Source organism: Hakea prostrata, chromosome 4 (assembly GCF_041222555.1).
Source record: "Hakea prostrata isolate BN-2017 chromosome 4, UWA_Hpros_2, whole genome shotgun sequence".
NCBI classification, from domain to species: Eukaryota; Viridiplantae; Streptophyta; class Magnoliopsida; order Proteales; family Proteaceae; genus Hakea; species Hakea prostrata.
Window position 1 is genome coordinate 27,579,371 of NC_142603.1, and position 24,564 is coordinate 27,603,934.

General features: G+C 38.3%; 1 protein-coding gene across 1 annotated transcript in view; it reads left to right on the forward strand.

The window, feature by feature from the left end:
* Window positions 1-2,689: 2,689 nt before the first annotated feature.
* LOC149018633 (kinase superfamily with octicosapeptide/Phox/Bem1p domain-containing protein) overlaps window positions 2,690-24,564 on the forward strand; it is a 40,465-nt gene continuing 18,590 nt past the window's right edge. Inside the window, exons 1-4 of the mRNA XM_089152797.1 lie at window positions 2,690-3,101; window positions 3,241-6,043; window positions 6,145-6,249; window positions 6,345-6,497. Of these exons, the coding sequence (XP_089008923.1) occupies window positions 3,488-6,043; window positions 6,145-6,249; window positions 6,345-6,497 (2,814 nt within the window). The 5' untranslated portion in view covers window positions 2,690-3,101; window positions 3,241-3,487. The remainder of the gene's footprint in view (window positions 3,102-3,240; window positions 6,044-6,144; window positions 6,250-6,344; window positions 6,498-24,564) is intronic.

Here is a 24,564-nt window from a genome sequence, read left to right on the forward strand (position 1 = left end):
ACAACAACACTTGGTATAAGGCGTGGAAAACTATCTTCTTGTCCAGATTTTTTGCATGGTCAAATTATTGAATCTTGCGAGGAAGTCTCGAATGGACTTTGTTCGTCCTTGTTTTACAGAGAACAAGGTATCTTCTCTCTTTTTGGTTCCTACTCCACTTTGAAATTGTAGTAGGAAAGTTCGACCTAGATGGTCGAAACTTTTGATAGAGCCATTTGGAAGTGCCAAATACTAGTCTAATGCTTCTCCAACTAGTGAAGCAGGAAAACTTCGGCACATGGCTGCTTCACTATGTCTAAAGTAGACATAACGGACTTATAATGTGTGATGTGATGCTTTGGGCATCGCGATTGGTCAAAAGCGGAAAAAGTGAGGCACTTGAAGCCTTTTGGCATCTCTGGCTTCGAGACGCTTTGGACGAATGGATCCTCTTTTAAGACGGCATACAGCTCGTCTTTGCCAAGATTCTTCAATTTTTTGATCGTCTAATCCAATTCGGCGATTCGCTTGTTCATATCTTCGTCTCTCCTGTTTGGACCATTGTGACTTTTTTTGCCTTTTGGATTTTGGATCGGATCCGAACTGCTTCCTCGATCTCCATCATCATTGATTGAAGGATTTTCTTCTGGAAAAACTCCTTTTGAAGCTCGGGATTTTTCTATCTTCTTCCCCTTCTCTTTTTGGGATGGTCGAGCTTCTTGGTCGAGCATGGATGGTCGGTCATGTTTGCTTCCCTCCAAAATTTTTTGTTTTTCCTGAGAATCTGTTTCAAGAGCGATTATATGACGCATGACCATCCTGACCAACTCACTGAGGGATGGGAATTATTTCCTGAGCTTAGATTGCTCCTTTTGAATTTTGTCAATTTGATGCATTGTCGCGAATTGATTTATTGGAGGGTCTGAAAGAATCAGAGGATCTTGCTGAATTTGGGACTCGGGAATTGTGTTAATTCATTGTGGAGTTTCGCCCTGATCAACCTCCTTTTCTCCTTCAGACCTGTCCCCTGTCAATAACCCTGATTTGGTTCTCATAATGGCTTTTTGATTAGAAGGTTCCCACAGACGGCACCAATTGTTGCTGCACAATCTTGTTCGTCCCTTTAGCCGATTGAACCTGCAAGAATGAGCTCGACCGTGGAGGTCGAGTTTTCACCTCCGACGATCTAGTTAGGAATCCGACTAAGGAAGATAAGAAAGTAATGAACAATAAGAATTCTAATAGTGATAGTTCTATTCAGCGTACCTTTCTCTTGTATTCTTATACCTTTTTATAGCTTTTCTATGTATGAGTTTGACTGGGACTCAAACCTTAGTCAGATTGCAATATGAATCTTAGCAATAGAATCCTACTCAAATATGAGTAGTTGAGTTTCGACTGAATACCACTTCTTTGGCTACAAGTCTTATTTATATTTGTCTTGCTATTCTACCAACTTTACGCTAGTTGGTTTATTTTGGCTCAGCCTGTTCGGTTTGGCCAAATTGGTTTGGTTTTTACCGAACTGGTTCGGGTTGATTCATTTATCCTTTATCACATACCTTCTCCTTCATAAATTAAAATTTTTATTATTATTATTTTTTAATCAAATCAATAAATTAATATTATAGAAAGACTTTTATTTTTATTTATTATTATTTTTTCTTGGAAAGGTAGATTGTTACTATGGGGTGGGAACTAAATTACTAATTGATATGGAGAAGATATAACCGAACCTGGTTCAAACTTGGTTCGATCCTCGACTCCGATCCGGACGAAATGAATCGACTCGCTTCCGAACAAGCCGGGTCTGGGAGATAACTTGTTGAAGAAGAAAATTAACTCAATCACAAGCACGCCCTAATCCGATACGATCGGATTAGGTTAATCAACCAAGAGATGGCTAGCAGCATTTGGCGGCTATCACTCATCGCTATTATATGGATAACTACCATATAATGATTGTATTATCAAATGAGTCATCTACTAGTCCAACCTAGTAGAGATCTATCACTCAACGGATCTATCTGTTAAGATCCAACGACTATCCGAAGAAGGCTCAAATACATCCAACGAAGGAGATTCGAAGGTACACTCTATATAAGACATTACCTACTCACAAGGTAGAGGGACGGATACAATCTAAATCGTATTCTCGTTATTCATTCCTTAGCTCTATCCCAGCAGTCGGGCCACATCTGATGTTCGTTTTTGCAAGTCATTCTCAGGAGATCTAAGGGTTGAGCAGATTTTGGACGCATCACTAATATACGTTGCGGAGTGGGTGCGAACCAGGACCTCCTCGGGAGAGGGTGGGTCTTTAAGCGCTTGACTAATCAATCATTGGCATAAGAGAAGGTGGGTCTTTAAGTGCTTGACTAATCCATCATTGGCATAGAAGGACTTTTTAGAACATGAATGATTATGTGTGAAATACATGAGAAAGGAACAAAAGGTGATTAAAAATAAAATAAAATAAAATGAATGATTAGAGTAAAATACGAGATAAAATAAAATAAAATAAAAAAAAATAAAATAAAATAAAATAAAATAAAATAAAATAAAAATAAAATAAAAAAAGAAAAAAAGAAAGAAAAAGGAAAGAAAAAAAGAAAAGAAAAGCAAGCAAGAGAAGGGAGAAGATGGAAAATGCGAATGGATATAAATTGATGCTCTCTTCGATCAACGAAGTCACGCCACATGGCACCGACCTGGCAGTGCGACAGCGCATCTTGCAACGGCAAGACGGGACGAAGGCGGTCATCCGTCATCATTCCTTCTTCACCTCACAAGCTAATAGGCACACACATACACAGAAATCAGAAAGGGCAAGAGAGAGCGAGAGAGAGAGAGAGAGGGTTCCCTTTTGATTCCTCTGTGTTTCATTGCCACAACAACTTCAAACCCTTTCATCATATTAACTTGGAGACTTAAATTCCCAAATCGTTTCTTGTTCTTAATTGGATTTCTGTGTATCCGAATCGCCAGCGATTTCTCTTTTTCTCTCGACTCTGTGTTTTGGGAAGAGTGATAGTGAGATTCAGAGATAGAGAAGAACGCCTTGTTTAGCTGATAAGATTTCGAATTCAGGGATTCTTTGTTGGCATTGGAACCGGTCTCAGGTACAATACTTGGTACTAAGTCGATTGGTTCTATTTTTGATTATTTATTTCCCCTTCTGTTGGATCTGGATGTGAAGATAGGGTTTCGGATTCTGCAACTTTGATTGATTTTTCGGTTTGTTATTCTTTTTCGTTTCAGATGTTGATTTTGAATGGAAGGGAGGGTTTTGATGATTGCTCGGAAGAATAAGCACGCCACCTGATGTCGGGAAAGCAAGTTAAATTGTTTTTAGTTTCGTCTCCGGGGAAGAAATGGATTGCCTTTTATAATCATAGCTTCCCCATTGGTGAACCTCTCGATTTGGTTACGAGAGCTTCGATTGCAGGGTTTTGGATGTGGGATAAAATTCATCAAGTTTGTTGGATATCGGTTGTGAATTCTCCTCATGTGTATTGAAGGAATTGGGCCCTTGGAACGATCTTACCCGCAGACTGATAAACTTCTTGATCAGCGCCAGCAGCACCAGGCTGTGTACAGGATGGAGACACCTGCCACAGCCCAAGCAACGCAGCAGTCGCCAGGTTCAGCCGACGAAAGCCCTCGTGTCAAGTTCCTATGTAGCTTCGGAGGTAGCATTTTGCCTAGACCTCAGGATGGGAAGCTCAGATATGTTGGTGGAGAGACTAGGATAGTGAGTTTACCCAGGGAAATTACTTACGAGGAGTTGATGGCTAGGATGATGGAGCTTTTCGAAGGGGCGGCTCTATTGAAATATCAGCAGCCTGATGAAGATCTCGATGCTTTGGTTTCTGTTGTTAACGATGACGATGTGACGAATATGATGGAGGAATATGATAAGTTGGGAGCTGGGGATGGATTTACCAGGCTGAGGATATTTTTGTTCTCACACCCTGATCAAGATGCTTCTTCACACTTTGATACAGATGAGAGAGAAACTGAAAGGAGGTATGTGGATGCATTGAACAGTCTGAATGATGGGCCTGATTTCAGGAATTCACAACAGCAACTGTCTGAATCCCCTACGGTGGCTCCTCTAGGGGCTGATCAATACTTCAATCCAATTAGCCTTGAGGCTGGTCTCCATAACCAACGGAATTTTGATATTCCCTTACCGCAGTTTAATTTACATCATCTTACCATTCCTCATCTAGGAACTGGTTCACATCAACAATCCCATGCTCCGAGGTACAATGAAATGGAGGCTCCATGGAGCCCTCAATACTACTCTCCAGGACACCACGGACATCATGATCCTCGGCCTGTGCCAGAGTACCCATCTTCGCCATCTTCTGGCCGATATAGAATGCCATTTGGAGAGTTACAAGACAAGGGCTTTGATAGGATTTGTGAGGAATATGGCCGGCAACAGACCCAGTATGATCATCAACCGCAATATGTTGACAACGTTGTATGGCTTCCTCCTTCCATTCCTAGTGATAAGGTTGGTTTTCCTGGTAACTTGGCCCATTCGCACAATGTTGTCGAAGGGAATAATATCTGTGAGCACTGTCGAATGGCTTTCCCGAGAAATCAAACTTCATCGGATGCTGCTCGGTATCCAGATTCACGCTGGAAACATGGTGTGCAACCACATTTGGAGCACCCGAGCATGGGCAATGAATTCCACCAATTTTCTAATTCATGTGCTGATTGTGCTTCCAGCAGAGACTACGCTTTGAATATGGAGCAAAATGATGCTCGATCTTTCTACAATGAAGTTCATAGTCATGAAAGAAGTTGGGTCTTACACCACCAATTAAACCATAGGGCTGAAGAACCTAGAACACTTGTTCCTGGAGCTGGACGCATGGGTGATCATCACTACATTGTGGATGGTGCTGCTAATGTGAATTTTGCTATTCCACATGGTAATTGCTGTGACGGTCATCATGTATCTTCCAATTGTATCAATCATGAAGACCCACGGTATGTTCTATCTGCACCTGAAATGGGGATTGAAGGATTCCATGACCAAACTGTTGGAGCTGGACTTCACGTTCGTATTCCTGCACCTGAAGACCACGGAGTCCGTTATGGGAACTTCCCTCAGGCTTATGGAACAGAGAATCTTTATCAGGTGCCCCCTGCACCTGCACCTGCACCTGCACCTGGAACACCTGCTGCTGGACCTGTTCCTCCCACTGGGCCTACTTTATGGAGAAAAGTGCAGAATCCACTGCATGGTGCGTCATCTTATGAGCCTTCAACCTTGTTGCCTCAAGCTAATGGTACTGTTAACTCGGGTTTCATGAGGGGTAATCAAGATGGTAGTCCTCAGTTTCATATTGCGATGGATAATCCAAATGCCTGGGCTGGGCCTTCTCAAAAAGTATATGCTTTTGATGGATCTCCACCTCCTGAATTTTCCCATGGCTGTCTTCCAAACTTTAACGCACACACACTGAGTCATGAAAACCATAATGTTGCTCTAGATCTTGGTCGAACTGAATCGGACATTGTAAACCATCCCATTTCAATGGAACATCTGCGAATGGTGTCTTCATCATTGGCTGTAATTGACAAGGTTGGTGCTTCAGCAGCTTCAGGTTGCACTGCAGGGCCAAGCAATAGCAGTGCTGTTGGAGTATTGATGGAAGAGAAAAATATTCTGGGTGAGGGTCCTGAACAAAAGCATATGGGAACTGCTGGAAAGTCCACCCTGGTAACTACTTCTTCAAATGAAAATATAGAGCTCAGTGAGAAGAATGGGGATGACCATATTGTTTCAAGTGACATTAGGCCTGCTGAAGCACATGGTGAAGATGTTAAACATGGTGAAACTGATGTTCATGCTGCAGTTGAGAATGAAGATCTTTCAGCTAGACGTTTGAGTTACTTACCTGAGTTGATTGCTTCCCTGAAAAAGGCTGCTTTAGAGAGTGTTGAGGAGGTAGAAGCTATAGCAAAAGGAAAAGCCGATGGTGATGTTCTGCATGATCTGACAACCAAAGAAGAAGCTTCGCATGAATTAGAATCTGCTGTGAGAATTAATGCTGCAAAAGTTCTTTTTCTTGTTTGGAAGTGGATGTTCTTTATAATTTAATCTACTGGCTATTGACTTCAATTGTACTGTGGTCATAGATCAACCGTGTTGAGCTGGAGCATGATTCTGATGGTGACCATTCAAAGAATTCCAATATTGAGCCAACTAAGGCAGAGGAAGAAGCTTTGTCTAAAGGGTTGCAGGTATTCTTTTATCATCTCCTTTATTCATCAATATATTTATTCTACCTTTTCTAATTATCAATTTGGAAATAATTCCCCTCCCCCCCCTTGTGTAGACAATAAAAAATGATGACCTTGAGGAAATTCGAGAATTGGGTTCTGGGACATATGGATCTGTTTACCATGGAAAGTGGAAAGGCTCTGATGTAGCTATAAAGAGAATAAAAGCTAGCTGCTTTGCTGGAAGACCGTCTGAGAGAGAACGCTTGGTAGTCTCCATATTTTGTTTATGATTGACTATATTTCTTTGATAAACTACGTACAAACAGATTTCTGTTTTGAAGTATTATTTCTTTAAACTCATCATTGAGGACTAGATTTGTCTTATCTTGCAAGTTTCCATAGAACGAAAGCTTATGATGCATGAAACATAGAGTGGTGTTGAAGAACTCTTATGCTTTGATATGTTAGTAAGATTCATCTACGCTGATTCGACAGTTTGTCATGTAATTTTCTGGTGTGAACATGTGATTGCATGTTGGTTTTCATGCCGTTTGATGTTTAACTAGATATATTAATTTGTCCTTGACAACTGCTCTTAACTGATCGTAGTTAATCTCACAGTTGATAAGGTGGCTTCTTGTTGGTTTACCCTTAATAGTAATGGTAGAAGATCTCGCTCTCTCTCGAGAGATCTCGCCACCTTGAAAAAGAGAGATCTCGACCATCTCGGTGAGATCTCGGTCGAGATATACAATTTTTTGGCGTCAACTCGGTGGCCCATCTCGGTGGGTTTTAGGGTCCCAATTGGGTTGAAACTTGGTATTTAGCTTATTTAAGGCCTTTTGAATATGTTGGTGGCCTTGGATTTGTCAGAAACAACTCTATGTATGATTTCTAAGTCTACCCATAGTGTGAAACCAAAATGTAGTAGGATTAGGGAATGCAATGTTATACAACATGTAATATAGAACCTTTAAAGCATATAAATGAAAAGCAAGTATATCAAATGCATCAACTAACTTAAATGTTATCAAAATTCCATCCATATGAGTATCACAATCTCAATTTTCAAGAATAAAATAATTATACAACCATTAGAAGTTCTATATAAGTCATTAAATCATAAATTCATAAGACAAGTAGAGAATGATTGATCTTCCTTATTGTAGATGTGCTAAGAGTAGTTGCAAGTGAAAATTCAACCAAAATCCACAAAAAAAGGCAAAAATTGAGAGTTCTAGCGAGATCGTGGGCGAGATATGATGAGACATGGCGAGATATGGCGAGATATGGTGAGATATGGCGAGATCTCGAGCGAGATATCCCAACTCGCAGATCTCGACCTCCATCTCGTCTCGCCAAGGGGAAAAAACGAGATATCTCGCGAGATCTCCCACCATGGTTAGAAGCCTAATCCCAGATTTTAAGCTTGTTTAGGTTCTATGTGACTTTAGAACAATCATTCATAACTGTTTTAAGTGGTAGGGTTGCCACTGGTAAAACCGTAAAATGCATCAGCTGAATCGTTACTCTTCTTTTTTTTTGAGAAACCAAAGGAAGAAAAAGTTGGAAATCAGGAGATTAGGTTAGAAGAAGAGTGAAGAAGAAGAACACAATGAAAAAGGAGAGGAGAGTGAGTTTGGTAGAATCTGGTGCGTCAGAGGTGTTCTTCACACATTTATTACTTCATTATCTAAATGAAAAAAATTATGTACACCTCCCTTCAGAGCTAGAAGCCAAAAAAAGAAAGAAAGAAGAACGAAATATAAAATATAAGGCAAATAGTAAAGAAGCTAGTTCCTAAAGTATCCTTGCTATACAAACTGTCACACTCCCCCTTAATTGGAGAATAGATGTCATGAATTCCCATCTTGTAAGCCCCTAGGTGAAGATATCTACCACCTGATCACCGATCTTACAAAAGGGGTGCAAATACAGCTAGGAGTATAACTTCTCCTTGATGAATTGCCAGTCCACTTTGTTGTGTTGCATTGGACTGTGTGTAATGCTTATAGCTGCGTTTTATAACAGTAGAACTGCATAGGTTCTTTAGTGTCAAACTCTAACTCCTTACGGTTTCAAAACTTGATGGAACAGAAAATGTGAAAATTTAATGTGTCCAAAATGAAATGGTAGTTTGAAAAAAGAAAAAAGAAAAAAGAAAAAAATTGTTTCAGTAAATGAGTATGACTTCCATTTAGAAGGGCGTACTCGATAGTCTTTTATGGACGACATCACTATCAGCAGCATCATATGACTTGTACCACAGTGGATCAGTAGATTTCTTCATAGTGATCCATATCCTAGGATAGGTTATCTTTAGTGTGTATATATATATATATATATATATTTATTAATATCTCAACTTTGGAGGGTGATACTTGTTTCTTCCAACAAGCTATGGTGTGGCATTAATGTCCTACAATCAGAGAATAATGCGAGTAGGGTCTGTGAGACCTTTAGTGCGATCCTAGATGGCATAATAGTTAGTATAGGTATTTACTAATTACTGGACAACTGTATTAGGACTTTAGGAGGGTAGTGATATGATGATGCCTTCTAAACTTATTTATTCACATAAGCTTTGACAGTATTTTCAAATGAGTTACTTCATTCTTGTTTAAATTGCTTATTATTTATATTCTCTAGTACTTAAACTATTTATAATGTCTAATTATGCATGTGGATTCAACCATATACTTCAAGTCAAGGGGGTGCACATCTTAACACCAATTCTGGGTAATTTTTGCAATGTGACGTGTTTATATGGACTGAAATAGAGTTTCCATGAAGTTTTAGGAATTAACTTGACCTTAAACCCATTGAATGACCCTCAAAAAGTTTCCACATTTCAGAATTTTTTTGCCAGAATTGCTATAAATGAAATAAGATTGTATACCTTCAGTGTGAAATAGCTAGATTCAGCCTTTTGTTTGAGATGGATCTAACCTAGTCAACACTTGTGGAACCTTCAACTCTCAAGTGCTTGTGCCTGGCATACGTTACTTCTTTCCTTGGAGAGGACTTTAAATATCTAAGAATGCGGTAGACAACGTCTAATAATTCACTTTAGGAGCATGTGTAAACTGACTCAACTCCTACTGCATCATAAGTATCTGGATGAAGCATGCAACAAATGTAGCAATTTAGAGAGTTTGCATTAATAATCAACCCAAGACCATGAAGGAGCGGTGAAGAAAGAAGGGAGAAGAGAAAGAAGAATAAGGGAAGATTGAACCAGCTTGGAAGAAGCTTGCTGTGATTCTGGACATAATAAAATCAGATCTAACCCAATATGGGGTGGACCCCACATAGTGTGGTTACCACTGAAGTGGTAAATCAATACATATCATAACATGCTCCCTCAAGCTGGAATATACATATGCAAGGCTCCAGCGTGGAATAACATGAACATATATTCAAGCTTCATAATCTTGAGTATCAATAGCAATAGCAGACGCTGGTTAACAGCAAGAGGAGTTCACCTAGAAGATAATCAATAACATCTTAATAATCTTCGTTTTGAACAAACAGTCCAATAATGGGAACAATAGGCGGTAGTGAACAAGAATTACTTCCACAAGCATTGCAGCAACAATAATATCAAGGCACTATCCTAATAATGCCATTAGTAGTAAGTGGCAAGTAGCAATTACCTCAAAAGTGTAGCATCTCCAATGGCTACATCACAAGAGGTAAGTAGTGTAGGCAGGTGTCTCCGAGAAGATAAAAGTGTAGCTCCAATGTCCACACAAGTAGATAAAAGTGCAGCTCCAACGTCCACGCAAGTAGATGAAAAGTGAAGTTCCAATGTTGAAACAAATAGATAAAAGTGCAGCTCTGATGCCCGCAGATAAGCTCTTCGCAAGAAGGGAAGTAGTAGGTAAAAGTGTGGGTTGGTAAAAAGTAGCATGAGTTATTGTGGACCTAGTACGTAGTTGTTACTGTAACCAAATAGGTAGTATAGGTTACTACGGACCAACAGGTAGTTATTTTTGCTGTTTCAGATCAAAGTCTTGAACAGATAGGGAATAAGCCTTAAATCTCCCCTTTACGTGTAGCACTGGGCATGGATTAAACAAAACAATTGCCAAAAGTAGCATTCTAACCAGATTCCAATAATTTCCAGTGCACCTTTCCACGATAGAAAATAATGGCCAACAATCATCTCAAAGTATGAACATCTTAACAAATCTGAATCTGAATTTGACTCTGAAACTGCATTGAAACTTTTACCATAACCTATCAGCAGATCAGAAGCATCCTAAGGCACAAATGAACTCTTAACCTGCAAGAGGGACTTCAAGAATTTCCAGAAACAGTTGCTGTAGGCATGATCTTGATAAAATAGGGCAGTAAATAGTTTAATCCATCATAGCTTGAACAGCAAGTCTCTTAGTAGACTAGCTAGCGATGGGCAATAACGGTTTGCTGCAGGTGTAATAGAGATATCAAGATGACTCTCAAACTGCAATGGTTATCTTCACATGAGGTCAGACTTAATGCTCTGCTACCATATGACAGATGCACCAATTAGAAAGTTCACGCTAATAATCAACCCAAGACCAAGAAGGAGATGTGAATAAAGAAGGGAGAAGAGAAAGAATAAGGGAATAATGGTTTGCTGCAGGTGTAATAGAGATATCGATGGGCAAAAACGGTTTGCTGCAGGTGTAATAGAGATATCAAGATGACTCTCAAACTGCAATGGTTATCTTCACATGAGATCAGACTTAATGCTCTGCTACCATATGACAGATGCGTCAATTAGAAAGTTAACGCTAACAATCAACCCAAGACCAAGAAGGAGATGTGAATAAAGAAGGGAGAAGAGAAAGAATAAGGGAAGATTGAACCAGCTTGGGAAGAAGTTCCCTGTGATTTTGGAAAGAATAAAGTCAGATCTTATCCAATCTGGGGTGGACATGACATAGAATGATTACCACTGAAGTGGAAAATATCACATATATTAACAAAGCATGTGTAGATAAATGTGTTTCCCGACCAGCCTTTGGTATTTATCTCCATTAACAAGAGAAGAACCATAACTTTCTCATCGTTTGTGAATTTGCTTAACAAGAGAAGAACCATAACTTTCTCATCGTTTGTGAATTTGCTTAACAAGAGAAACTTGTTGAGCACATAGGAAAGCTGAATACCTGAAGAGCCTCGAAGTGTTGCTCCTACTGATACTTCCTCTACCCAATCATGTTAGGTATTCTTGAAGTTCCTTGCGTGTAATATCAATTTCTTGAACAGCTAAAATCTAGGATTTCTCCGAGGGGCATATCTGCAAATTGGATCTGCTTTCCTTGCCTTTGTCCGATATTGATTTCCTAGTTTGACTCAAATAGAGAAAGCCGTTCCAATTCCTCTTTCCTTGCCTGTTCTGATTATGATTTCCTAGTTTGACTCGAATAGTGAAAGCCAACAATGTTCTGCACCCCCTCATAGTGTGTCTTCAATTAGGAAATTGGCCAGTTAAGTCCTAATGTGATTGTGATTCCTCTTCCTTGCCTAGTCTGATTTCAATATCCTAGTTTGACTTAAACAGCAATGCAGCAGAATCCAAAATGCAAATTAATAATTACTAGTTAGTTAATTATGCTTAAGAGTTAATTAGATAAGTATTTATATTCACTCTCCACTTAATTCAATAATTATGTGTTTATAGAAAGCCCCTGTTACTTTACATATATACATGACCTTCCATTTTTAATGTTTATAGATTGTGAGCGTAATTCCTCTTCCTTGCCTGGTCTGATTGCGATGTGTTTGACTCAAACAGTGAAGAAGCATAATCTAAAGGGAAAAATTAATAATTAATAATTAATTAATTACACATGTTCTCTCTGGTACATTTTAAATTTATGATTATTTGATTTCTAAGTATAAACAGAGGTATTTGGTGATTTATGACTTGTCTATCATCAAAATAAATTGATTTAAACATAAATTCATAAATAGATCAAGGGCTGTGAATGATTTATCACCATAGATCGTTAATTTTTGTTTTTGAGGGTACTAGTAATGAACATATGCTAAATTATTACTTAAGGAGGGGTTAAATGGTAAAGTTACCAAAAATTAGAACAATACGTTGCTTTTCTCTCACTCCAACCTCCACTGTGCTCCCATCTCCACTTTTGTAATATTTTAGTGATGTTAAAACTAACTAAAACCAAGAAAAGCGAAACAAAACGATAATGCATTTTTCACCCAACTGTAACAGACCTATTGATTGTTATATAATATATTATTTTTAGAATTAACCAAGCAATTATTGTTTATCACTCATAAAGCTATTGTCATAGTTGATTATTCATAAATCATAAATGGGTTATAAACATAAATACAAAATTTGCCAAAAGCCTTGGTTAATCAGAAAATTGTTTATTTTCATTCACCCCTTAAATTCAATATAATTATGTATTCATAGAAAGCCCCTATAACTTTACATCATTATATACAAGACCTTCCATTTTTAATATTTACAGAATAGACTATGGGGCACATAATTAATTACTGCCAACCTCTCAAGGTCTGTTTGAGGCCCATTTAGGAGTCCAAGTGCACATAGTTAATTTTTAAAAAATCCAATAGAACATCTATGCATAATAAATAAATATGTTTTATAATGATAGTAATGTAAATCAAAATCATTTTTTGAATCCATTGGTGCCAATTTATGAATTGATTATGCACTTGGATTCCAATTTAAATGTCTCTTGCACCGGGTAGTGGATACTTTGTCGGATTACATGGTCACCCGTAGTCCATATTCCTATTCATAGAATATTGGCGTAGGGTTACTCAAACTTTAGTCATCCAAAGCATAAAGTGAGTGCTATGAAGACAAATATTCCATTAGATATAAGGTCAAGGTGAAGCATATTTACTCCTTCCATACAATTGGTAGTACTATGTGTAGGATAAATATAATTAGATTGTTCCCCAACATGCACATTTATGTTTACTGACATTTGTACCTTGTCCCCACTGTGACTAGGCATTCCAAATGTGATATGCTGAGGGCTGCCCAAACCCAAATCCTAATCATGACTACCAATTTAGTAAAAATACATGGACACACTTTTCTCACAATATTTGAATGATGAATATGAATTTATTAAAAATTAAAAGAACATAAATGTCTAATTACAAATCTGGATTGGATGAAGACACATTTATCGTTAGCCAAGCTACCTCATCTTTGTCATCTCATTACAATGTCATAAACATAGACAATAAGGGCTATAATAGTACAATTAGCACGCCTTGTAGATAATCCATAATAAGCTTGATTTTGGGAAGCCATTCTTAAATTAGCTCGCCAGAGCTTTTGGAGACAGTTTTATATTATATAAAACCTTATTGGTGAGACATACCTTCTCTTTCTCTATGAGAAAGTCAGGAAGGGGTTGCATGCACCCTTTCCCTATAATTGAACATGGAGGGAAGTATTCTTTGCATCTATATGATACAATGATGCTTGTCGAAAATCTATATTTGCTTCAATGAAAGGAGGACCCTCAAAAATAATCTTTAGTTATACGAGTCAATGTTTTTTGATAGCTTATCTATACTCTTGACTGTACCCTTTGGCCACCAACTTTGCGTTGTTCCTCTTGATCTCACTATTTCACTAATACTTCATTCTGCAGATCCACCAACTTCCAATTGGAACTCTTCCCTTGAGTTGCTTTCCCAGTTTCTAGGTACCGTTCTTTTCAAGAGCCACAATTTCTTTAGAAATGGCTTCCTTCTACTTTTGACTCTTTGAGTCAGGCATGGCCTCAGCGGCATTGTTGGGAATGGAAGTTGAGCAAAGAGGAATGGTAAACGCAACATGAGTAGGAGATTGAGAATTAACCCACCGTTCCCTTCAATATTTCTCTTTGGTCTTAGACCTTATAAGGATAAAACCATGTTGAAACAAGGAATTTTTGGTAAACCTCAATGTGTGATGGGCTGGTTGAAACTTGCCAAAACTGCTGAAATTGGGTTGGTTGAAAATTGGTTAAAACTGGTCATAAATTGGCCAAATTTCTGAAGTATTGTTGAAACTTGGGGGACTTTTACAACTAACCCATGGTTCTGTCTTGGTTTCTTAGGAAATTGTGGTTTAATTGAAATTTTGGCCCTCCCAAGAGAACCACAACTTGTTTCCCACAAGTAATCTTCAATCTTTATTCAATGTTTACAATGGTAGAGTGGCTTCTTTATAGCCTTACATCGAGAAAGAAAGAATCTTACTCTATTTGGGAACTCTGCTTAGACTCAACTAGGACTTTTAGAAACAGACTAAACTAAGGTTTCCTTCATAGGCTAGGATACTCTTTACAACTGAATAACAAGCATGTAAAATGAAAGAACCCTTCTTGAAATAAAATACCTAATTATTTATAAGACTCCTTTGGACTCAAGAACTCAACTACCAACTCAAACTATGACATCAAAACATGAATTGACTCAAAATCAAAACAAAAATTCTGATATTAAAGTCAGCCTCTAATCAGGGCTAAAAAATGACTATTTTAGGGGTTTGGCCAGCCCTAGGTACGCCACCTTGGAGTGGCCTTGGGCCCACTACTAGGTTTTGGTGGGGTGGGCCCTTGTTCACATCAACATCTCTCTGTTGTGCAAAATAGTGCACCACCACAAAGCAAAACATGGATTGGTATTCGAATAATCCAAGTGTTGCCTTGTTGTGGTGCACTGTGTGCGTAGTATAGAGATGTGCATAACAGAGGATTTTAATCAGGCTGTATACACACATGTGATGTGATAAGAAATTTAATAATTCTGTGTGGGTGGTTGTACACACTCCTTTGATGTAATATTCTGAGATTTAAATACTTTAGTGTTAGGTATTCTATGGCTTTTTTCTTTTCTTCCCCCCTTTTTCTTCCTATGACTTCCCCCCCCCCCCCCCAATTTTACCTTTTGTTGGAACTTGGAAGTATGACTGAGGTTTCCTAATTGGAATAGAGTTCCCCTTATTTTAATTATATTTTATTATTATATATTTTCTATATTGATTTTCTATTTGGTGTTAGATTGGTTTCTTAATAAGTCTAAGATTAGTTTATTTACTTGATTTTTGTATTTATTTTCCTATGTAGAATGAGATTTACTCATATTGTAACCATAAATACCCTATTGGGGCCTATGAATGAAATATACCTTTTGAGCAGTATCTCTAAAAATTTCAACATGGTATTAGAGCCTTCTTGAGTTTGCCTTTTTGAGAATCGTTTAAGTTTGAAAGTTGGACCTTAGTTTAATTAAGAAGATTCCCATGAACCTTTTAGATTTTATTCTTTTTATTTTTTATTTTTTTTTTTTTTATTTTTTTTTAAAGATTTGTTGTATTGTGCTTCCGTTTCGTTTGCGTTAGATTCAATCAATTTTCTTCTTATTGGAATGCCTTTTTTAGACTTACGCAATACTTGATCTTGATTACATTCGGAAATTTGCCCCTTACCTTGGCATCATCCACTTTGGAGATATGATATTGCTATAGATCTAACGTTTTTGACCTGCGCAGAACCTGATCTCGTTTACCCTTGAAGATTTGACTTTTACCTTTACAATCTTCCATGTTGGAGATCTAACCTTGCTGTAGATTTGACGTCTGACTTGTGCAAAACCTGATCTCTATTACCTTTGGAAATTATCCCTTACCTTGACAAATTTTCCCTTAAGAAATCTAACATTATTGCAGATCTAAAGTTTCATTTTTCCTACTGTACCATACTACCATAGCAGTTGTTACCCCCTAAAATATATTTCCCCTCAGATTTGCATAGAAATAGGTCTTCTTGATACTTGAAGATTTTACTTTTTTCCTTGGACGTTCTTCCCAGAGACCTAAAGTTGCGGCAGAGATGAGGATGAAGCAAGTGAAATTGACAGACATTTTATCAAAGAAAATTGGAAAGCAGTCATTAATTTGTGAAGTATGAAGATCAAGTTGTAGATATTTACCTGAATAGATGTCTCATCCTATTTTGACCAAGTTGAGCATGTGTGATATACATGCCTCAACTTGAGGGGGAGCGTTGGAAAGTAGGACTGAGGTTTCCTGATTGGAATAGACTTCCCCTTTAAATCTCCTATTTTAATTATATTTTATTATCTTATATTTTCTATATTGGTTTTCTACTTGGTGTTAGATTGGTTTCCTAATAAGTCTAATATTAGTTTATCTACTTGTTTTTTGTATTTCTTTTCCCACTTAGAGTGAGATTTACTCCGATTGTAACTATAAATACCCCATCGGGGCCTATGAATGAAATATACCTTCTGAGCAATATCTCTCAAAATTTCAACACCTTGCAACTCTGTTTTCTTCTTCTCCCTGCAAATTTTTATGCTTTTTTCTTTCTGCGATTCAAATTTTCCTTTTTCCCCCACTGCTTCTGACTCTAGTACTCCTCATGCTATCTTTAGCTCCATGCTTGTTCCAATCCTGTTATGTAAGCAAGTTTGTTTTTTGATCTAGTTTACTTGAAATGGATATGAAAACAAATTTTAAAGTGTGCATATCAGTTCCATAATTGGAGATTAGTTCAGAATAGAAACTTGGTTTTCAGAAATTACATTCTTTATTCCTTTTGTTTAGAAGTGAATTACATTTTTTTTTGGGTATTTCTGTGAGTGCTGCTATTTCTAGAATTTCTTACTGCCTGTAGTGGATTTGTATTAATTTTTCACCTGGTTTTTCCTAGAACTTCTGATGCTGCTAGTACTGATGTGGTTTTAGGTGTAGATTCTTGTATGTGATGTTTCTTAAAATGTTTCTTCTTGTTTCTTCATATTGTCTAAATTTTTGATTCTTGTTAAGCAGTTACCCATAATTATATCGTTGTTGTACTACAAGAGATATTAAAAATTTGTTAGGGTGTGTTGTCACTCTTAGGCCTCCCATTCTCCATGGCTAGGGAAAATTTCTTCAAGAAGTTCTGAAGTGACAGTATTGACACTGCATGATTTACATCCAGAGCTGTAAGAATAACGCAATTCTAGTTGCTCATGAATTATAAGAACTGCCCGAACGTTGAGTAAGAACAGCAGCTTGAATGGTCAAGCTTCATGCGGGTCGTGTTGAAGTGTTTGATGTAGTAGCCTTGGCCTGGCTGGCCAACATGATCCACTTTGGAAATTCGGACCAAGAACTGGGCCTAAACCAGTTTCCCGATTTAGGAAGGGTTGGAATTGGTAATGTTAGTTATACTATTAGTATTATTATATTTCAGGTATTTTAGTTGCTTGGGTGGTTTACAGAGGAACATCTTATTAGTTGTTTCCATTTCCCATTTGCTTAGCATGCTAGTGTCATATTTCAGCTAGTTTCCATTTTAGAAAAGCTGACAAGGCTTATTGCTTATTATTATATGACTGTGTGAGAACTCAGGCTTTGAGATATTGAATCTGATTTAGGAAGAGCTTTAGTAGAGAAGCTTCAGCAGGTCCCCCTCTCCTCCTTCATCCTATACTCCTAATTCTCTCAGTGTGGCCCACCTCAGCCGTCCCTTCTCAGGTTCTGTTTTAGTGTTTGACTACCATGACCTTATCTTACCAAGCTTCTTGGATTTCCTCCACCTTACCTCACTTTCAACTAATGGGATTTACGTAGCACATGGATCACTCCTCTTCCTCATCATCATCTTCAAGCTCCCTTTCTTTATCCATAGGGTTCACATCATGCAATTCGGTTAAATTATCATTTACGACATGTAGTAGCTGTGTTAGCTTTTCTTTTGTCTGGTGTGTTAAGAGTTCCAGTACCTGTAATCAGCGTGGGAACAAAGAGAAGATTGAGAAAGAAGAAGAATAATGAAGAAGAGTGAAGGAGATGACAGTTCGCAAGCCAAGAGGAAGCCTGCGATTAGTTATTTTTTTCTAATTGCAGGCCCTCCAATTTATGAAGTGTTAAATAAAAGCAACTGTACTTTCCTGCCCCTATATAGTGGTGGCAGGGTAACAAGAGACTAACACTGAAAATAAAACCTAAGCAAGCATCTAGTAAAGATAGAAGAAAGGACAAAATGGCCCCTCTTTATTGCCTATACATTTTAACAGTCCCATTCAAGCTGTAGCATACAAATCATCCATGCTTAGGTTGGTATAATTAGAACAAAAACTAGAAGCAAACAACCCCTTGGTAAACATGTCTGTGAGCTGGTCAGATGAGGGTGCAATGGGAGTAACTATTAGTATCTTCATCACAACATCTCTGACAAAGTTATCACAACATCTCTGACAAAGTGACAATCCGCCTCCGTGTTTGGTGCTCTCATGGAACACCGGATGCTAGCAATATAGATAGCAGCTTGGTTGTCACATTATATCTTCATGGGGGAATCTGTAGGAAAGCCCAATTCAAGATGACTGAATTCCTTGGCAGTATGGGCCATTGCTTTTAATCAGCTTCAACACTTGACATGGCAATGGTAGTCTTTTACTCTGCTATGTGACTGTCGTTCCTCCAACAGAAGTGGAATATCCTGTAGTTGAACGTCTGTTAGTGGCAGAGCCTGCCGAATTAGCATCCGAAAAGGCCACCAGATCCATATGCCTATTGGGACGATAAATTAGCCCTTTGCCTGGAGCACCCTTGAGATATCAGAGTATACAAACAACAATCCAATGAGCTTTTTTAGGAGACTGCATGAACTATCTAAGAACTCTGACGGAAAAGGAGATGTTAGGTCTTGTAATGGTAAGGTAGATCAGCTTCCCAGTCAAGCTCCTTAGTGATGAACATTATCCAGTAATTCCCCATCATCAACACCAAATTTCTGATGATCAACTAGTTTTGCAGCAAGCATTCCTGTGTTGGTTAGAAGGTCCAGTACGTATTTCCGTTGGGATAGGCTAATTCCTTTCACACTGTGAACCGCCTCTAACCCAAAAATTAGTGAAGTTCTCCAGGTCCTTAGTTTAAAAATGTCTGTAGTTTCGTCTTCACCTCTTCAATGCCAACCCTGTCTTACACAACCGTGCTGACAACTTTGTCCTTGAGACTACGGATGGAGATTAAGTGGTTAGAGTAACATTTGTTAAACCCATAAGCAGTAAATAGTAGTACTAAACTTCATAAACCAGACTGCAGTATATTGTTTGAGTCCATAGATGTCTTTATGCAATTTGCACACCCGGTGTTTATTCTCCTGCTGAGCAAAATGCCTCAGAGGTTGCGCCATGCAAACCTCCTCCTGAAGATCTCTATATGAAAAGGCATTCTTGATGTCAAGTTGTATTAAGGGTGGCTAACATTGCACCACATACCCTGCGGCTAAGGTTGGATTGAGTTCCAAACCTTGGAGATGTGTCTAGGGTAAATTGGGGAATGGTTTTGGGCAGCCAGGCTAGTTTTAGGTCTGAAATTTGAAGAAGATAATTCTATTTTAGCCAAATCTTAATTTGCAGAATTATTCTTCAAGCTAGGGTTAGGGAATTTCGGGTTTTGCAATTTCTAGGGTAGGTTTAGGATTAGGGTTGATGTCAAGAGTAGAGAGGGGGTAGGAGAAGGTTATCCTAAAAGGGTTTGGGTTTTGGGGAACATTTTTGGGTGAATGGTTTAGGGAATATGGGAACTTAGGGTTTATAGGGTTCAAGGGGCTGTGATAAGTTTTGAAGAATGATTAGAGAAGATAAGTTTTGAAGAATGATTAGAGAATTGCAGGTTTTTTACTGAGCTAATGAAAGGTGGGGCTGTGATAAGTTTAGAAGAACAATAGAGAGAGAGAAGAGAGGTGTAATCCTAGAGGGAGTGGAATGGGATGAAGGGGTGGGGGGGTACTAGGGTTTTAGATTGGGGAGGGGCTGCTGCTGCCGCAAGCTAGGGGAATGTTTTCAGAGCTTGCACAAGGGGTGGGGGAGGGAGATAGTGTAGGGTGGGGGTATGGGGATGGATTTACTTGTAGGAGGAGCTGTTGAACAGTTCCAGAAAAGTGGACTCTTCTGTGGTTGCTGCTGGCATTGGAGAATAATAGATAATCTGGAATTTGCAGAAAACATGAAAACACAGCGGTGGGGAGCTCCTCCTTGGAACCCCATGACTCCATCTCTTCCTTCAGAGCAGGCTTTATTCAATAATTCATAAACTGATTTGTCACAAAGGGGGTGGTTCTATTTATAGCCTTACATTGAAGGAAATTTTTATTAGGACTCAACAAATAGAAGACTAATTAGGACTTAACAAGGGATTCAATTGGAAATGAAATTCCTTGTCAAACTAAGAGGAATTCAAATTAGAACTCCTAACTAAAGAGGCTAGCAAACTTAAACTTCCTACTTTAAAATGGAACCCAAGTTGAAAATTGTATTCCAGCTGGGACTTCTAATTGGACAAGGACTATTATAACTTGCTAACTAGAGACTCTAAATACAAAATAAAAGTATATATGTACTCCTAAAATTATGGCGAGTCTAACTAGACCATGTTGGTTTCAAAGGAGGGTGGTGAAATTACCAAATTACCCCCATGTGGTTCAGCCAGCCCTTGGTGTGTCGCATATGCTTGTGGGCTGATTCGGGCCCAAATTCTGCTCTTCCCTGTGGTTGCCAATTCGGATTACAGCAGACACTTAACACATCTTTACCAAGAGGTAAATCAACTAGACTCCACGTCTTCCTTGCGGTTAAAGCATCCATTCCCACATCCATGGTAGCTTTCTGGTCAGTGTCTTGTAGAACCTCAGAGTGATGAGAAGGGATAGTGAAGATGAAAAAAGACTTGCAAGTTTGGTCACACGAGTTGGAAGGTCAGATAAAGAAACAAAATGGTCAATGGGATAAACGACATTAGAGCTGATGGTGCAGAAACTTTACCTTTACGAAGAGCCATAGGTCAGTATTAGGAGGCAAAAAGGCAAGAGATTGATCTGAGGAAGATGATCATGTAAGGCGGTGATGGAGGAACTTCAGTTGGTGGATTTGTAGTGCCCATTATATGTTGCTATACTTGTAAAGAAGGGGATCTATAAAGAGGTATTAAAGAGGGGGTTTTGGGGGGCTGGGGGAAAGGTATCATCTGGGAATTCCCTAAAGTGAAAAAGTAGGGGATATCTTTAAAGAAGGTCGCATCAGCACTGACAAACAAGCAAAGGCAACAAAAAACTCTAGACTGTAGAGGGAATGGGGATAAGGTAGGAAAAGCGACAGAAAATGGGGTTCTGTCAGAAAGTATTGTAGAAGGCATCCTGTTAATAAGCGAACATACAGTTAAAACACCATCAAACCAATATTGTTTGAGAACATGCATATGAAACATAAGAACCAGGGTTTCCTCAAGAAGGTGATGGTTTTTTGTTTTGCAACCCCATTTTTTAGGGGTACAAGTAAAGCTAGTTTGGTGAATTATTCATTTGGATCACAAAACCTAGAAATATCACATTGAACATATCCCAAGGCATTGTTACAATGAAAAACTTCAGTAGGCACATAAAATATATTGTTTGAGAACATGCATATGAAACACAAGAACCAGGGTTTCCTCAAGAAGGTGATGGTTTTTTGTTTTGCAACCCCATTTTTTAGGGGTACAAGTAAAGCGAGTTTGGTGAATTATTCATTTGGATCACAAAACCTAGAAATATCACATTCAACATATCCCAAGGCATTGTTACAATGAAAAACTTCAGTAGGCACATAAAATTGAGTTTTTTTTTTTGCTCTCAAAGGTATGAAAAGTTGGCAGAAATCTTTTCTATCTTTTAACAAATATAACCAAGTATGACGAGAATAATCATCAATGAAAGTGACAAAATACTGAAAACCTCGCCTACTAGGAACACATCACGGACACTGAATATCTGAACAAACTGAATCAAATAAAGATAAACTGCGATTAATAGAGAGAGTTGGATAGGAAACCCTATGGTGTTCGTCTAAATCATGTGCTTTCTGATTAAGTTTAGACAAAGACTTAGGTGAAGGAAATAACAATCGTAAACAAATAAGAGATAAAATCTCCTAGTCTACAGTGCTATTGAAAGGGTTGAAACAACTCCAGTAGAAACAGCTGACCTGTGGGCTTCATAGTCCAGGTCCATCCTTCTCATATGCTCCACCAATCTTCCTCTTCTTGTGAAGGTCTTGAAAAGCACACGATGCATGAGTAAAGGTTTCAAAGTAGTATGATTGACATGTAAGACTGATGACAGAGTAAGTGAAGGTGTAGAAGATACTTTAGTAGACCCCATAATGAGAGTAGAAGAACTATTGGCAATAATAACAGATGAAGGGTGGTTAGATGCAGAAAATGAAGTAAAAAATGGTGATTACCTGTCATTTGAGCGGAAGCCTCGGAATGAATGATCCAAGGGGAGGATATAGAAGTCAAGAAGGCAGGAGAACCTGCGCAGGATAATGTTGCAGTGGACATGAAGGTCCCATATACTGGGGAAGTGGGTACTTCAAGATTTTGTAAGTGGCGCATGTGTTGACTTACATCATCATGAAGAGTTTTGGATGAATCTCTTGACGCAGAAGTTGGTGTAGTATCGGTATGGCAGACTATGTTAGGACCACCATCAGACACTGCATGATTATCTAGTTGATGAGCCCACTCATGTTTCCCATGTTTTGCCCACATGACCACCAGATATACGTCCTCCCCCTGAGCTGAAATTACTCCCTTTGGAGGTAGTTGATAGAGTCGAGTCACCATATGAAACAATATGTTGCAGGCGAGAGAAGACATCATTTAGCGTGGGTACGCTTTTTCTAGCTAACAGGTTTTCCTTTATATGCTTGTGCTCAGGTCCATTCGAGCAAGGAATTTGGAAACAAAGAACTTATTATGCTGAGTCTTAAGTATCTCAGTATGAGGGATAGGCTGAAAAATGTTTAGTTTGTCCATCATACCTTTAAAGGAGTTGTAGTTGTCTTGCAAGGGTTTACCACATTGCTGAAGCTGAAGAAGTCTCTCTTAGATATCATAGATGCAGTTCATATTTTTCTGTTGAGAATATTTCTCCTTTAAATCATCCCATATTCACTTTGCAGTGGAATGAAACATATTGTCGGCTGCAGAGTTAGGTTCCATACTATTCCATAACCAGATCATGATTATTGCATTATCTTTGGACGAGGTATTATAGTTCTTTAATAGATAGGAGCAAGGAACGAATTTTTGTTCATCTGGCCGAAATTTCAGCGAGATTTCGCCCAAAGATTTGCCAAATTTCGACCCCGATTTCGAATGTATTTTGGTCATTTTAAACACTAATTTGATGCCTATCCTAATTTGATGCTAATATATAGTAATTTTGAATTATTTCCTATAAATTCTTCCATTTAAATTCTCTTGCTTATCCACATTTAACATGTTACCTTTTGAGGCCTAAATCATTCGGACATAATTGGAATGATTATCCGTTCACTCTAAAGATTCTATTACAAAATCCCTTCATAATTTAAATTGTTTCCATAAATTATTTGATGTATATACTCTTCCCCGATCACATTTGGTATGTTGACTTTTGAAGACTAAATCACTAGAATATAATTAGTAAGATTGATCATTAATCTTGAAGATCTTATATAAAATGTCTTCCTAATTTGAATTATTTTCATAAATTATTCTATGTAGATTATCCTCCTAATTACATTTAACACATTACCTTTTGAGTCTTGAATCATTGGGATAGAATTGGTAAGATTGTCCATTGATTTTAAATATTTTGGTGTAGAATCGCAAGAGAAATCGCCTAAAAATTGCAAGAATAGCATAAAAATAATAAAATAATAATAATAATAAAATATCGATATTTTCGATATATTGCGATATATCACTAAATATCGCGAGATATCACCTTTCTCGGCGATATCTTGCAGATATTGGTTTCGGGGCCCTTTTCGGTTCGCCCCTTACCGATATCACCGAATTTCGGCAATATTTTGCCGAAATTCTGCAATAAAATGTTCCATGGATAGGAGTGAATTCTCAGTGAAGGCAACTTACCTTTAGCCAAGACGTATATCTGAAGACTCTGAACAGCTTGGGTCCATGGAAGATAATTGGAGCTCCCTTTAAGCTTTGATAGAGATGATGCTAATATTGAGTTGTTCAGATCTAAGAGGTGGGGGGGGGGGGGGGGGGGGGGGAACTGTAGAACGCAAGCAAATCCCAACAAACCTGGTTTCCAGAAGAGGCGAGCGAGTTGGTTCTGGTAGAGAGGACAGAAGGATAAAAGTACAGCAGTAAATCAAGTAATTACAGTCACAAAGCAACCCGCCCCCCCGATTTAGCTGAAGAGTAGAGGACTGATGTTTATTCTGGTAAATAGGGCAGCAGAAACAATAGGACAGCAACAGTAA